We start from the raw sequence: 15,210 nt of genomic DNA, 5'->3' as shown, positions 1-15,210 counted from the left end.
TTGGGCGGGAGGAGAGTTCAGCTCAGCGGCACGCACCGGCGCCGCTGGCCGGGGGGGTCTGGGTGCGGTGAACGGGCCGTATCCGCCGGTCACGCGTGTGCGCTGGCCCCGCACCGGCACCGGGCGTGCGGCGCCCCCTCCTGGCGGGACCGGGGTCGCCGTTTCCGGTCGGCACCGCCCCGGTCCCGGCCCCGGCCCCGGCCCCGCCCAGGAGGGGCGGCCGCGCGGCGCCGCCATGTCGGGAGCGGCGGGGCCGGGGCCGCCGGTGGGGCCGGGCCGCTCCCCGCTGCCCTGCGCACCCCGCCCCGCCGCCGCGCTGCAGCTGAGCGGGGGCACCGAGCCCGCGCGGCCCGGCGTCGCTGTCATCGACCTCCGCTTCCCGCGCGGCGCCGCCGCCGATGTGAGTGCGGCCTGGGGCGGGACGGTGCCGGTGTGGAGGGGGCAGGGTGTGCTGGAGGGAGTGGTCCCGGTGCGGGGAGGGCATGCCGGTGGTGGTGCCGGTACCCGGTATTGCCAGGGACAACACTCGTACCAGTGTTGGGCGGGATGCTAGGGGTGGCCGAGTCCCGGTGCGGGGGGAGGAGTGATGCCGGTGCCCGTCCCAGTAGCGGCGGGGGGAGGATGCTGGTGCCGCTGTGGGAGGGCACGGGCGGTGCCGGTTTTGGGGCGGTGTTGCCGGTTCCGGTATGGGGAGTGTCGGTTCCGGTATGGGGGGTTGCCCGTGCCGGTATAGGGGGGTTCCGGTATGGGGCGGGGTTGTGCCGGTATGGGGTGGAGTTGACGGTGCCGGTATGGGGAGGAGGCGCTGGGGCCGGTAAGCGGGATGCGGGTACGGGGGGTGCTGGTATGGGGGTGCCGGTTCCGGTACGGGGGTGCCGGTACGGGGGGTGCTGTTGTGGGGGTGCCGGTGCCGGTTTTGGGGGTGCCGGGGCGGGGTCTGAGCCGCCGGTCCCGCCGCAGGTACAGGAGATCGTCTTCAAGAACTTCTACACGGCGTTCCTGAGCGTGCGGGTGCAGCGGCCCGGCCCCAGCGGCTCCCGGCGCTGGGTGACCTGTCTGCGAGACCTGTGCCTCATGCCCTGCCCGCACACCGAGCAGGGCGCACAGGACTACTTCTCCCTCCACCGCCACCAGGTCGGCACGGCTGCACGGTGGCCGTGGCATCACCCATGCTCTGGGGCTCATCCCTCTTTGCCCACCACCCAGGACAGCTCCTGGTCCCCACCGTGTACCCTCACAGCAGCGAGGGTCCTGGTGCTGGTCCTGCCCGCGCCCTGCTCAGCCCAGACAGACACCACGAGGTGACATTTCCCTCGTTTTCCTTCCGTCCAGGGTGGGTTGAGGTTTTTTGGAGGAAATCTAGATTGAAGGGTCTTTCAAGGCCAGGTTGGACGGGGCTTGGAGCAACCTGCTCTAGTGGAAGGTGTCCCTGCCTGTGGCGGGGGGTTGGAACTGGGTGAGCTGTAAGGTCCCTTCCAATCCCAAAAGCTGTCCCTGAGCACTGTTTGCCTGGACAGCCCCTCTTGGTGACCGCTGTCCCCATACTTGCCCAAGCAGATGCTGTGTGACATGGACCAGGTGACAGCAGTACGGTTCATCCTGAGGCAGCCCTCCCCAGTCTGGCTCCACTTCACCATCGAGGAGCTGCAGATTTTCCCCGCTGGACAGAAGGTGAGCGGGTGGGAGCTGCCCTCCCTGGGTCCAGGCCAGGCCACCATTCCCAGGTGTTGCTTCCTGCAGCTATGAGGGCTTCAAGCGCCCTCCAGGGGACACAAGGATGTGGGTCCAAGTCCTTATCATTTGCTGGGGCACTTGGGGGCCAGGGGGAGGGATGGCTTCAGCCAGCTCCAGCCCTGCCTATTCCAAGGTGGATGTTTGACCAGCAGGGCTGGAGCTGGAGGTTGCTGCAACAACTCAAAGGTGGCAAACAACCACTCAGAACGCAAAATTCCCCTTAATGATGGTAAAATGACATTTATATCCCTAGCAATATAAATACGGCTGGGCTCTGAACCACACAGCACACTGCATGGTGTGAGAGATGGAGGTGGTATCAGGGACACCACTGTGTGACCCTCTGGATGTGTTTCAGAGCCCCCAGAAGGATTTCCCCTCTTGGCTCTCCCAGCTGACCCCTCCGGAGCAGCCAGCCAGCCTGCATGGGGTGAGTGACCCTGCTGAGGTACTGGGGGGAAGAGGGACCTGTGTGGGCTGCTAGCCATGGGCCTGAGCATCCCTGGTGGGGCTGCCAGCCCCATCCCTGCCCCATGGGCTCCAGACCCCACCAGGAATAGCTGTGGAGCCTCAAAATAACCTTCCTTATGCTGGAAGTAGTTTGCAGAATTTAGAAGGAAAATGTGAGGTGACACTTCAGTTTCCCTGCCCTCTAGCCTGGGGACAGGAGTGTCCCCATGGGAGCAGTGGGTGCACAGCATGGCTCAGCCAGCGAGTGGGACGCATGGAGACGGGGAGGCCTGGGCAGCCCCCGGTGCTTTGTGGAGGGTGCACGCTGGGGAGCACATTGCCCAGCCAAGGCGGCACATGGGCAGAGGGAGCTCACAGCAATGGTGCGTATTTACAGCCTGTGAGCCACATCTGCCTCCGGTGGGCAAAGTCCGGGCAGAGCAGGGCAGGGGGGGCAGCTGGCCTGTGGGAACCTGCAGAATCAGCCACGAGCAGGCTGGGCCAGGAGCCATGCCATGCTGCCCAACACCAACAGGGCAGTTCTGCTGCTGAACTTGGGTGCTGCAGACCTTATATCACATTGGTGGCGAAGCGTCTGCCAGCCCCAGCAGGGCTGGGAGCACTGGTCCTGCCAGGCTGGGGAGGGCACCCCGGTCCCTTGCTTGAATCACATCCCCCTTCTCAAGGGGTGGTCCAGGGAGATGCCAGGGGCATTGGCACGAGGCACCCACCAGCAGCTTGGCTCTGTGGGCAGGGCCGGGCAGGGCAGAAGTGGTGCAGAACTTCACCCCAGCCTGGGGAGCTGCTGCTGAGCTATGGGTCCCACTTGGCCCCCGGGGTGAACCGGCACCTGCAGCAGGGTTTCTGTCACCAAACCCAGAGAGCACCACAGAGGGAAGCTGTTGGGAAACTCCAGACTGTGCAATTAGGTGTTTAATCATAAGCCAGCTCTGTGCTTTCTGTCCTCGCCCTGGGTGCCTGCCAGCAGAGACGGGCTGTGTCGGCACCATGGCACCCAGGGCTCAGGGTCGCCCATGTCCTCAGCCACCTATTTTCCTAGAGTGGGGCCCTGCTCACCCTGCATTGAGAAACCACCAGCAGGTCAGCAGCATGGGACTATTGCGATAGTGCCTGCTTCCCAGGGAGCACAGCCATCCAGCCACACCACTGCTTAAGCCTGGGGTGACCAGGCCCACCCAGCCTGTTCCCACTCTGCAGCATCGTGCCTGCTTCTTTCCAGGAGCTCCCCGACCCGGAGAAGGTGTCAACAGAGGTCCAGCAAATGTGGGTGCTGACGGAGGTGATCCGGGCTCGCCAGGCAGCTGCCCGCATTGGGCGCTTCGACGTGAGTCCCACCACCCCACTCGCAGGGCTCCAACCTCGCCGCATCACTGGGGGAGCCTCCTGGAGGGGCTACTCCTGACAGGATGGAAGTTTTGGGTGTCCCAGTAGAGTGATGGTGCGGTGCAGGGCTGACGGTTGTTTTCTTTCCCAGGTGGATGGCTGCTACGATGTCAACCTGCTTTCCTACACGTGAGCCCTGGCAGTGCCGGCTAGAGGGAGCTGCCTGCTCCGTGCCCAAGCGGACTCCAGTGCTCCCACATCGGCCTTTGTCCCTATGGCCCTGGGGGGGTTCTGGGCCCTCCCCGTGCCCTTCCCCAGCTCCTCCTGTGCTGTCTGGCCGCAGTGGGCAGCGCTGCCGCCCCAGAGGCCCCTGAGAACCTCTCCCAGGCCGGTGCCCTCCAGCTTCCGTGGCTCTGCTGGTCCCCGCACCTTACGTCTGCCCGGGCAGCAACCCCTGGCCCTGCCTGCGCGACAAAAGGCTCCCGCGGACAAGGGGGGACCGAGGAGGTGCCGGGGCGTGCTTCGGCCACCACTAAAAGCTGCTACGTTGGCCCTGCCTGTGCCTGCCTGTCTGTAGAGAGGGTGGCCGTGCCCCAGCATCCCCCCGGGCCGGCGCCGGGGGGCGGGTCGGGGGCGGGTCGGGGGCCGGCCGGACTCCATGTCCCAGGCGCCCCGGGGCCGTACCGGGCTGTGCCGGGGAGGGAAAGAGGGAGGATGCTGCGGGCGGGCTGCCGCGCCGCGCTGTCCCACCGCCCCCCGCCGGGCTCCGCACCGCGCCGCGGGGCCGGGGAGCAGCGCCCCGGGGGGGCCGAGGCAGCGGCGGGGGGGAGTCTTAAGCGGACGCCACTGGACGCGCTGCACCGGTCCCGCGGCGGGCGGATGGTGCCGTTCGCGGGCTGGAGCCTGCCGCTGCACTACGGGCAGGGCCACCTCCAGTCCCACCTGCACACCCGCCGCCGCTGCTCCCTCTTCGACGTCTCCCACATGCTGCAGGTACCCTGGGCGCGGTGGGGAGGGGGGCCTGGGGGCGGCGGGTGGCACCCACACGGCCTCACGCCCCTCCCGACCCCTTCCAGACCCGGGTGTACGGCCGGGACCGCATCAGGTTCATGGAGAGCCTGGTGGTGGGGGACATCGCTGAGCTGAAGCCAGGACAGGTATGAGGGTACCGGGTGTCTGGAGGGATCAGAGGGCCCCAGGCACGTCCGGGGTGGGGACAGGCCATGAGCAGCCTGCCTGCACTCCTGAGGGCCATGTTCTGCAGGGCACCCTAACACTGCTCACCAACGAGAGGGGTGGCATCATGGACGACCTCATCGTCACCAACACACTGGAAGATCACCTCTACGTGGTGTCCAACGCCAGCTGTGCTGACAAGGACCTGGCCATCATGAGGGTACGGGGCTGCCTGGACCCCGTGGGAGGGGGGAAGCGCAGTGGGAATGAGTCCTCCCACCGCTTGGGGATATCTGTGGCTGTGTGGGCACACATGGGCTTGGCACCCATGGCAGTAGTACACTGTCACCCAGCAGGGCAGAGCAGCGGAGCTGCAGGCCACCGGCGGTGACGTCCACCTCGAGGTGTTGGACAACGCTCTGCTGGCTCTGCAAGGTAGCAGGGCCCACATGCGCCTGCCCTCCTCTGGGCCCTTGCCCAATGGATGTCAGTGCCCTATCCCTATCCCATCCTTCCCTGGACACTGCCATCTCCCAGCCACCTGCCTCCCCAGGTCCCTCCATGGCACGGGTGCTGCAGGCTGGGCTGTCAGATGACCTAGCCAAGCTCTCCTTCATGAATAGCATCACTGCGACAGTCTTTGGCGTGCCCGGCTGCCGGGTCACGCGCTGCGGATACACTGGCGAGGATGGCGTGGAGGTACCCTGGGAGCTGCGCCTGCACCACGGCACCGAGGGAGGGGAAGGCCATGTCCCACTGACCCTGCCATGTCCCCTGCAGATCTCAGTGCCCGCGGGGCAGGCAGTGGAACTGGCCGAGCAGCTGCTGGGTGTCCCCGAGGTGTGGCCGGCAGGGCTGGCAGCCAGGGACAGCCTGCGCCTGGAGGCCGGGCTCTGCCTCTATGGCAACGACATCGACGAGACCACCACGCCTGCCGAGGCCGGGCTGATGTGGACCTTGGGTATGTTGTGGCCATGTCCACTTCCTCCTTGGGGCGAGCAGAGGGGTGAGGTGTCCTCAGGTCCCCAACAGGGCGCAAGGGGACTGGGAAGACATCAAAGACCCTCACCCGTCTCTGCCCTACAGGGAAGCGCCGGCGCGCGGCCATGGACTTCCCTGGTGCAGCAATCATCATGGCACAACTGAAAGAGAAGCCGAAGCGCAAGCGCGTGGGGCTGACGTCGGTGGGACCCCCCATCCGGCCCCACATGGCCATCCTGGACCCTGAGGGCGTGCCTGTGGGTGGGTGGGGCAGTGGGGCTGGTGTGGGCATGGTCCCAGACTCCGCCTATGGCAGGGGAGGGTGCTGGCGCTGCCAGCCCCTGCTCACCTCCCCTGTCCTCATGTCCCCAGGCACAGTGACCAGCGGCTGCCCCTCGCCCTCCCTGGGCAAGAACATCGCCATGGGCTACGTGGAAGCAGTGCACAGCCGGGCTGGCATTACGCTCACTGTTGAGGTGCGGAAGAAGCAGCACCCAGCCCTCGTCACCAAGATGCCCTTCGTGCCCACCCAGTACTACGTGCCCAAGTGAGACCATTGCCTGCTGCGGGCACAGCGCCCCAGCCCCAATAAATGTCCCTGCCCCAGTCTCCTGTCTCCTCTGTGGTGATGGCGGCGGGTGCCAAAGCAAGGGGTGGCAGGTGAGGCACAGCGCTTTAATGGTGCCGGCAGCGTCCGGCCGTCTTGGCAATCCTCATTCCCGGTGTGTCTTCCCTGGCTCCGTTGCCAGGCCGTCCCTGCAAGAGAGGGGCAGCATGAGCAGGGCTGGGCAGCACCGCGGCATGGCATCCCGGCAGCGGGCAGGGCTGGTCTGGGCGTGCAGCCGAGGGGCGTTCGCTGGGGTGTCCGGGTCCGGCGGCACTACCCGGAGGGCGCTCGGGGACATGCTGGGCTGAGGGGGGCGCTCACGGAGGAGGCCGCGGCGCGGGGGTGAAAGCGGTGGGGACTCACCGGGGCGGGCAGTGCCGCTCCGCAGTGCCGTTCCGTCCGGCCCGGCCGGCGGGGGAGAAGGAGTGCGCGCGGGGCCGGGCGGGCCCGGGGCCGGAGGCGGTGCCGGGGGAGCGGCGGGCGGCGGGGCCCGTCCGGTAGCAGAGCGCGGCCACCGCCCCGCCGTACGCGCGCCAGGCCAGGCGCACGCCGAGCAGGCTGAGGCCCAGCCAGAGCAGGAGCAGCTGGCACAGCGCGGCCCGCACGTCCTGCGCTGCCCACTCGGCCGCCAGCTCCCGGCCCAGCGCACCCAGCGCCCTCCACGGCGCCTGCCAGCCCGCCGACATGGCTGCCGGGCGGCACCGCGGGCCGCCTGTTCCGGGGGGCCGGGCCTGCGCGGCGGGCGGGGCCGCCATGGCGGACATCAGCGAGGAGGGGCTGTACTCGCGGCAGCTGTGAGCAGCGGTTCGGGGCCGGGGCTGCGGGTCCCCGCGCCCCGCGTCCCGCTAACGGCCCCTGCCCCACAGGTACGTGCTGGGCTGCGGCGCACGGCGGTTGTCCGGGGCCGCCGTGCTGGTGTCGGGGCTCCGCGGGACGGGAGCGCAGGTGGCGGCGGCGCTGGTGCTGGCAGGGACCGGGCGCGTCGTGCTGCACGACCGCGGCGAGGCCTCCGTAGCTGACCGAGCCCAACAGGTACCGCGGGGCCGGGTGGGGGTCCCGGTAACAGGGATGGATGCAGGTGAGGGTCTCGGTGACGGGAGGAGGGGGGATGCTGGTAGCGGGGGCAGGTATGGGTGGGGATCCTCGTAATAGGCATGGACAGGGGTCCTGGTGACGGGTAGGGGTACAGATGAGGGTTCCACTGATGGGTACAGGTATGGATGGGGGTCCCCATAATGGGCCTGGGTACAGACAGGGCTCCTCGTAATGGGTACCGGTACCGGTGGGGGTCCCAGTACTGAGTGCTGGTGTGGGGGGTTGTCACAGTAATGGGTGTAGGTGCAGCTGGGGGATCCCTGTTGCATGGGTGTGGGGTGAGGGGGCTTCCAGTACCAGACATGTGGGGTCCTGGTAAGAAATGTGGGATGGGAGGTCCCTGTCATGGGTATGGCCCATGGAGCCCCTGATTGTAGGGCCTGTGGGGTATCCCATCTCACAGCTATGGTCCTCATCAGAGGGCCCCCACCAGTGTGGGCAGGGCCCTGTGGAGCATTCTGCTGTGGTGAGCAGCACCCCAAACCTGCCGTGTGCCCACCCCACAGTTCCTGCTGCGGGAGAGCGACATAGGGCAGAACCGAGCCGAGGCGTCGCGGCGGGCCCTGGCCGAGCTGAACCCCCGTGTGGCAGTGGTGGCTTACACCGGGGAGCTGTCGGAGGCCTTCCTCACTTCCTTCCGGCAGAGCCCGTTCACAGCACAGGCACACGTGGTGGTGCTGACCGAGTCCCCGCTGGAAGAGCAGATCCGCATTGGGGACTTCTGCCATGCCCAGGGCATCTGCTTCATCGTGGCTGACGCTAAGGGGCTGGCAGGGTAAGGGGTCTCTGCAACTGGGTCCTGCCACTGGCTCTGGGTCAACCTGTCCCCAGAGCCCCCAGCCTTGCTCTGCAGCCCATCTCCCCATCCCACTGGCATGACTGCTTGGCCCAGGCAGGACCTGGTAGTGCTCGGGCAGCTTGGTGAGGTGGCTCCTCCAGCAAAGCCCCATTGGTCCTCCCCAGACAGCTGTTCTGTGACTTCGGGGGGCGCTTCATCGTTAACGACCCGGCAGAAGGGGAGCCAGTATGTGCTGCTGTGAAGCACATCTCCAAGGTAGGAGGACAGCTCTCGCAGGCTCCCCCAAAACACTGCCACGTCCTCCAGGACCCCCACCTCGCACCCCTTCCCCTCCTCAGGGCAACCCAGGCATAGTGACATGCACGGGGATGGAGGGCAGCCGTGGCCACCTCTTCAGTGATGGTGACCTGGTGACATTTTCTGGTGTGGAGGGGATGACAGAGCTGAATGGCCAGGAGCCTGTCCCCGTGCGTGTGATGGGTGAGCCACCAGAGAATCCTGGCTGCTCTGGCCCAGGTTTGGTGAACTCGCTGGGTCCTTGGTGGTGACTGTGACATTCATGCCCCTCTCGTCCCCAGATGCCTTCAGGCTGAAGATCGGCGACACCAGGTCCTTCTCACGCTACCGCTGCAGGGGCCTGGTTTCGCAGGTGCGGCTGCCCCAAGTGCACTATCACGTAAGTCTCCCCTTGGCCCCACGGTGCTGCCACATCCTGCCATGTCCCGGCCTGGCTGACGTGCTCACTCCAGCCCTGGTGCTGTGCTGGCAGAAGCCCCTGTCCCAGGCACTGGCGGAGCCCAAGATCCAAGTGGCAAATCCCGAGGAGCTGCCACGCAGCCGCAGTCTGCATGCTGCCTTCCAGGCCCTGCACAGTTTCCGTGAGGAGCATGGTCGCCTGCCCCAGCCCAGGGCACTGGTGAGTCCCTGTCCTGCCCGTGCCTGCCCCCCCGACTCCCGCCACCCTCCCTGGGTCTGCCCTCGCCCCTCTGCCCGCAGGCGGATGCCGAGCAGGTGCTGGAGCTGGCGCGGAGCCTGGCGGTGCAGCCGGGTCCCCTGGATGAGGACGTCGTGCGAGCCTTTGCCAGTGTCAGTGCAGGGGATCTGTGCCCTGTGGCTGCTGTCGTCGGGGCCATGGCAGCCCAGGAGGCCCTGAAGGTGAGCGGGATGGGGTTCCCGGGCCCTGGGATCCTACTGATCGTGCTCTGCAGCGTCTGGTGACCACGAGAGGGCACTTGCTGCCTGCCTGGGGACACCGGGCCGAGCAGCAGGGCTGGTCTGGGATATGGGGACCCTGCTGGCCATGGAGCTGGACCAATGGAGCCCCGTTTGCCCCAGGCCATCACTGGGAAGTTCCTGCCTCTGGACCAGTGGTTGTACTTCGATGCCCTTGAGTGCCTGGCGCTGGAGGGGGTCACACAGCTGACGGAGGAGGACTGTGCCCCGGTGAGAGCACGCACAGAGGGTGACCTGGGTACCAGGGTGTTGCGGGTGCCTGTGCTCACGCAGCTCCTCCATCCCGACAGAGGGGCTCTCGCTATGATGGGCAGATCGCTGTCTTCGGGGCCGCCTTCCAGGAGCTGCTGGGCCGCCAGAAGTACTTGGTGGTGAGCAGGGTTGGGCACAGGGAGAGGCTGCAGAGCGGGCAGCAGCGCCTTGGAAGCTGCAGTGGCTCTGACCCGGCAGGTGGGAGCCGGCGCCATCGGCTGTGAGCTGCTCAAAAACTTTGCCATGATGGGGCTGGCGGCCGGGCCAGAGGGGGATCTCACTGTCACCGACATGGACACCGTCGCCCTCTCCAACCTCCATCGGCAGCTCCTCTACCGTTCAGCAGATATATCGGTGAGGCACCCTGGCGCAGTGGCCAAGCTCCCCACAAAGGGCACCCTGCCTGTCCCACTGGCTCCGTGGGGCTGTGGGGTGGGGAGAGCTGTCCACCCTCTCTCTGCCCTGGCAGAAGCCAAAGTCGGTGGTGGCTGCAGCGGCTGTACGCCGCATGAACCCCGATGTCAGGGTGACAGCTCATCAGAACCAGGTGGGACCTGCCACCGAGATGCTCTACGGGGATGACTTCTTCCGGTGTCTGGATGGTGTTGCTAGTGCCCTGGACACTCTGGAGGCCCGTGAGTGCTGGGAGGGGTAAAGGAGCCAAGCCCCTGGATGTGCTCTCTGGCTCCCCAGCACCCCTGGCTCCCCGCAGGTGCCTACTTGGAGAGCTGCTGCTTCCGCTACCTCACACCGCTGCTGGACTCAGGTACGGAGGGACCACGGGGGAATGTGCTGGCCATGGTGCCCCACCTGACCAAGCTGCTGGGGCCGGCTGCTGCCCCTGAGGATGACACCTTCCCCCTCTGCACCCTGCGGTACTTCCCTCACACCATCCAGCACACGCTGCAGGTAGGCTGTACCGCACCGGCCCCAGCACGCAGTGGGGAGCACCGGGACCTTTGTCTTCCTTTCCTATTTCCCTGCAGTGGGCCACGGGCAGGATATGGCCCCAGCTGCTTCCTGCTGGCAGCACAAGCTCTACTGCTGGCTCTGGCCCCAGCAGGGCCTCTCCGTCCCCCTGGGCTTGGGCTGGGGGGGACATGATTGTGAGGTCCCACTGCTCAACACCCGCTCCCCCTCCACAGTGGGCCCGTGATGAGTTTGAGGGGCTCTTCCAGCTGCCTGCGGAGCATGTCAACCGCTTCATGGAGTGAGTGGGCCTAGGGGAGCGGTGCCAGGGGAGGGGCTGCCAGGGGATGGGGAGAGGGGGACAGACCACCATGTCCCACCTGGGTGTCCCGTGGGATTGCTCCCGGGCCAGCAGCAGTGGTGCCTGGTTTTGCAGAGATCCGGCTTTCCCGGAGCAGCTGCCAACAGGGAAGGCCCTGGAGGTCCTGGAACAAGTGCGGAGGAGCCTGCAGGAGCGGCCACGGGACTGGCGGGACTGCGTGCGCTGGGCCCGCCGGCACTGGCAGAGCTGCTACCATGATGCCATCGCCCAGCTGCTGCACACCTTCCCCCCGGAGCATGTGAGCACAGTGCCCATGGGGCCAGCACCACCAGCATCCTCTGCCCTGTGCTGGCCACCCCGCTGCAGCATCCCAGGGCCTGACTCTGCTCTCCTTGTGCCAGGAAGTCAGGCCAGGTGTCCTCTTCTGGGCATGGGACAGGACCTGTCCCCATCCACTGATATTCAACCCTGACAATGTGAGTGCAGGGTGGAACTGCTGGGGACAGTGCGGGCAGGGGGACAGCTGCGCCTGTGCTGTGGGTACAGTGCGTGCCTGGCTGTAGTTGTGCTCCCTCTGCCATAGCCTGTCTGGGGCTGCTGGGCCCCGGGCTGGGTCTGTCCTTGTCTCCTGGTCAGTGAGGGCACTGCTGGGAACAGCCCATGTGTGCTCTGTGGCTGGAAGAGGAGAGGCACCTCCATCTCTACGTCAGGGCAAAGCCAGGCTGCTCTGCGCAATAGTGGCAGTGCAGGCAGTCTTTGGCCATGTGGGCTTGTGGACCACCCCAACAAGGCACTCCATGGCCCCCACTCTGCCCCACAGGACACTCACCTGGAGTACATCATGGCCGCTGCCCACCTCTTTGCCCAATCACACAAGCTACCACCGTGCAGTGACCGTGCATCCGCCCAGACTGTCCTCCGCAGTGTGGTCCTGCCGCCCTTCGTGCCTCAGGAGGGGTTCCAGATCCACCTTGCAGAGGGGCAGGAGGAGGTGCCAGCAGGTGAAGCTCCTTGGGTCCCCCAGGACATGTCCCCAGGCTCTCGGGTCCAGCCTGGTGGTGGTGGGGTTGCAGTGCTGCTCATCCCTGCCCCAGCACCCAGACCGAGAGGGGGGCACCCTGCCATGCCCCCCATAGTGCCAGGGTACCACCCCCAGGGTCCCTGTGCCTCCAGATGATGAGAGACTGGAAGAGCTCACCCGGGACCTGGTGCAGCAGAGACAGGAGCTGATAGAGGGTGAAAAGGCACAAGTGCCCCTGATGGAGCCCATCCACTTCGAGAAGGTACCCAGGGCCATGCAGGCGGCCCTGCTCAGCCCGGGGGGTTGATGTCTGCCAGGGATGCTGATCTTCTCATATTCTTCCCCACAGGACAATGACATCCACATAGACTTTATCACAGCAGCATCCAACCTGCGTGCAGAGAGCTACGGCATCCCTGCCGCCAACCGGCTGATGGTAAGAGGGGTAACCCATGGGGTCAGGGGTCCCCATCTGTGCAGGGCAGCCAGTGACGCCCTTCCTGTCCTCAGAGCAAGCGCATCACAGGGCGGATCGTGCCTGCCATCATCACCACCACAGCGGCCGTGGCTGGGCTGGCGTGCCTGGAGGTCTACAAGCTGGTGTGGGGGTGCCGGGACCTCAGCTGCTACCGCAACAGCAACTTCTGCCTGTCTGACTGCCTGCTGCTCCGCGTCCAGCCCCTGCCATCTTCCATCTACTGGGTAGGTCCTTCTTCCCCAGGGCAGGGCAGGGAGGGGACACCCAGAGGTCTTGGGGTGCCCCAGCTCTCAGTGGCAGCTGCTGCGGGGCCATGCCGGGGGACCCAGGAGCAAGGAGGTGGCCATGCAGGAGGGACAGCCCTGGCCATGAGGCTCCGGAAATGGATCCAGGTACTGCAATGGACCGGGCGCACCGCCAGGCAGCGAGGAACCAGCTCCTTCTTGCGGCCACCCCCTGGCACCAAGCTGCTGCCACTGTCCCACTTGCCCTGGCTTTGGGCCCAACTGGGACGCTCTGGGGTGTCTGTGGGGCTGAGGCAGCCCCACTGCCCCACAGTGGGCCCCACGGTGAGCCCCACGGCCAGGGGGCCACAGCAGCCGCACACATCTGGCTTATGGAAACCAGCTGCAGCAGCCAGAGCGCAGCTGGCACCAGGCCGGGAAGGGCTGTCCGGGGGGAGCGGGGCCGGGGGTCCTGGTGGCGGGGGGCCAGGCCGCAGCCGTCCTGCCGGGGGGAGCGCGGGGGCCGAGGCAGGCCCAGATTGGGACCGTCTGGGCAATAGAGGCCCCTTTGTCTGGGGGTTTATGGCGTGCGAGGCAGCCCTTCCGGCATGGCAGGAAGCGCCGATTGGAACCAGATTGGCCCGGGGGGCCCAGGGCCGGGAGCAGGAAGAGGGGGAGGGAGGCACATCCACTGCCTTACGCCAGCTCCAGCACTGCTTCAGGCTGCCCCACAGCCCCCTCACACCCCACTGGCTGCCCAGCCTGCTGCAGCCTAGCTGCCATGCCCTTGGGTTGGTATCATCCCTGGGTGGAGGATGCTGCTGGCACTGGCCGTGCCCTCAAGACCCCGGAGCAGCACCTGGTACCTCCGTGTCCCTCAGCGGGATGTTTTGTGCCCGGCTGCTTGGCCATGGTGGGAGCACGTCTCCTAGGCCTGTGTGGCATGACCTGCGGTCCTGCACAGCCTAGGGAGCTCACCTTAGGGACAGCTTAAGAGGGATGTGCTTTCTGGGGTGTTGGGATGGGCAGTGGCGTTCCCTCTGTGCTGGGCAGTCGCTGCCCTGGTGAGGATGGGGTTAAGCCCTTTCCACCCTGGTGGGATAAGTGCAGGCAGCAGAAGGTGAGAAGGCAGCAGAAGGCAGGGGGTGAGAAGGCAGCAGGAGGCAGGAGGGGGGCAGCCAGGTGCGAACGCCCCTTCCTGAGCGGGGCTGTGGCCAGGGCCAGGCTGGAGCTGGCGCTGCCTGCGGCTAGGGCAGATGGCAGGGCAGCCATGCCAGACGCATGGGGCTGCATCCGGCACTCGGCCCTGGGGCTGGCGCCTTGCTGGCCCCCTTGGGCAGGAACCGGGCTCGGGGGGCCGCAGGCATGAGTAGAGGCGATTGTGTGGGGCTGGGCAGCACTTCAATGGCCCTTTGTGCGTCTTTCCTGGCCCGGGGTTGGGGACAGGGCCAGCCCCACACCAACCCTGGCCCCTGCAGTGCTGGGGGGACAAGGTGTCCCCAGATCCTGGTGTTGCCGGGGAGGATGATAGCCCTGCTTCTGTTAACCCCCAGGCCCAGCAGCGGTAGAAGGACTGTGCCCCTCCATACCCCTGGACCCCAGAAGTGCTGGGGAGACGGTTGTTTCCCCATTGCCTCTGGACTACCATGTGCCCCCGTCCCCCTGCTCTCAGACTGGTCCCTTTGTCTGCCTTGCTGTACCCCAGCCCTCATGCCCCACCAGTCCCTGCTTTATGGGGCTGGGCAGCCGGGATGTGGGGTGCCAGTGCTGGCTGCTACCCCACACTCCCACTTGCAGTACTGCGGGCGGGAGTGGAGCTGCTGGGACCGGCTGGAGATGCGGGCAGTCAGCACAGACGGGCAGGAGATGACGGTCCAAAATGTGCTGGACTGGATGCAGGTGAGCCCTGTGTGGGGCCCAGCGCCCAGCTGGATCACCCTGGCGGGATCCTGACACCCACCTCTTGCAGAGGACACATGGCTGGACCGTGACCATGCTCCTGCACGGCAACACTGTGCTCTACGACAGTGGGGAGGACGAAGCAATACGAGCCATGATGCGGAAACAGAGGTAGGTCCCCAGCTCTGGGGCCCAATCCTGCCCCGGGGGGGCTGCCAGACACATCTCCCTCCATCCTGAGCTGCTCCAGCTGCAGCGCAGCTCCCAGCCAGCTGCTGGATAAACATCCTGCCGGCAGCATTTCCCGTGGCGGGACCCCTGCTTGGCCCCTTGCTGCCGGCCCCTATGTCCCCCCCAGCCTGCCAGGCGCCCCAGAGGGTCCTAAGGCTCCCCCGGGGCACCCAGCCAGCCTAGGGGGGACAAAACAGAATCCCAAAACCCCCCTTTCCCTGCTACAGGTTATCAGAGAACCTGGAGGATGCCGGGGAGCCACAGCAGCGGGTGCTGAAGCTGGAGTATGTGTGCGAGGAAGAGGATGCTGAGACTGAAGATACCCGTCCCCCTCTCTTATGCTTCCTACCCTGAGGGGCTGGCATCCCCTGCCCCATGCAATAAAAGCTGCAGGATGCATTGGCCCTTGTCACAAAACCGCTGTACCTACCCCAGAGCTGGGGCGCAGGCAGCCC

General features: G+C 66.4%; 3 protein-coding genes across 7 annotated transcripts; all 3 read left to right on the top strand.

The window, feature by feature from the left end:
* The first annotated feature begins 192 nt into the window (after positions 1-192).
* On the top strand, positions 193-4,080 carry NICN1 (nicolin 1). Its single transcript, XM_030500718.1, has 6 exons — positions 193-400; positions 961-1,134; positions 1,558-1,671; positions 2,093-2,164; positions 3,425-3,529; positions 3,680-4,080. The coding sequence occupies exons 1-6, from the start codon at positions 236-238 to the stop codon at positions 3,719-3,721; spliced, it is 672 nt and encodes a 223-aa protein (XP_030356578.1). The 5' UTR covers positions 193-235; the 3' UTR covers positions 3,722-4,080.
* Positions 3,750-6,294, top strand: AMT (aminomethyltransferase). 2 transcript variants are annotated; one of them, XM_030500715.1, is made up of 8 exons: positions 3,750-4,521; positions 4,605-4,685; positions 4,793-4,924; positions 5,061-5,139; positions 5,258-5,403; positions 5,485-5,665; positions 5,791-5,946; positions 6,058-6,294. In XM_030500715.1, the coding sequence occupies exons 1-8, from the start codon at positions 4,243-4,245 to the stop codon at positions 6,234-6,236; spliced, it is 1,233 nt and encodes a 410-aa protein (XP_030356575.1). In that variant the 5' UTR covers positions 3,750-4,242; the 3' UTR covers positions 6,237-6,294. The 2 variants fall into 2 exon arrangements, with proteins under 2 accessions (XP_030356575.1, XP_030356576.1); XM_030500716.1 differs by lacking the exons at positions 5,061-5,139; positions 5,258-5,403 and having other exon boundaries at positions 4,164-4,521.
* A 379-nt stretch (positions 6,295-6,673) lies between these two features.
* Positions 6,674-15,167, top strand: UBA7 (ubiquitin like modifier activating enzyme 7). Of its 4 annotated transcripts, none has more exons than XM_030500711.1 (23): positions 6,674-7,086; positions 7,159-7,324; positions 7,894-8,162; positions 8,351-8,441; positions 8,525-8,666; positions 8,765-8,862; positions 8,956-9,102; positions 9,183-9,341; positions 9,522-9,629; positions 9,710-9,790; positions 9,870-10,025; positions 10,141-10,306; positions 10,384-10,580; positions 10,817-10,881; positions 11,017-11,200; positions 11,304-11,378; positions 11,723-11,903; positions 12,076-12,185; positions 12,273-12,359; positions 12,434-12,625; positions 14,423-14,524; positions 14,595-14,695; positions 14,983-15,167. In XM_030500711.1, the coding sequence occupies exons 1-23, from the start codon at positions 6,977-6,979 to the stop codon at positions 15,107-15,109; spliced, it is 3,114 nt and encodes a 1,037-aa protein (XP_030356571.1). In that variant the 5' UTR covers positions 6,674-6,976; the 3' UTR covers positions 15,110-15,167. The 4 variants fall into 4 exon arrangements, with proteins under 4 accessions (XP_030356571.1, XP_030356570.1, XP_030356572.1 ...); XM_030500710.1 differs by having other exon boundaries at positions 10,658-10,881; XM_030500712.1 differs by lacking the exon at positions 8,525-8,666 and having other exon boundaries at positions 7,020-7,086; positions 10,658-10,881.
* The last annotated feature ends 43 nt before the right edge of the window (positions 15,168-15,210 follow it).

This window comes from Strigops habroptila, chromosome 11, assembly GCF_004027225.2.
Source record: "Strigops habroptila isolate Jane chromosome 11, bStrHab1.2.pri, whole genome shotgun sequence".
Taxonomy (NCBI): Eukaryota; Metazoa; Chordata; class Aves; order Psittaciformes; family Psittacidae; genus Strigops; species Strigops habroptila.
The sequence above is the reverse complement of the archived record's forward strand: the minus strand, read 5'-3'. Positions and strand labels throughout refer to the sequence as shown.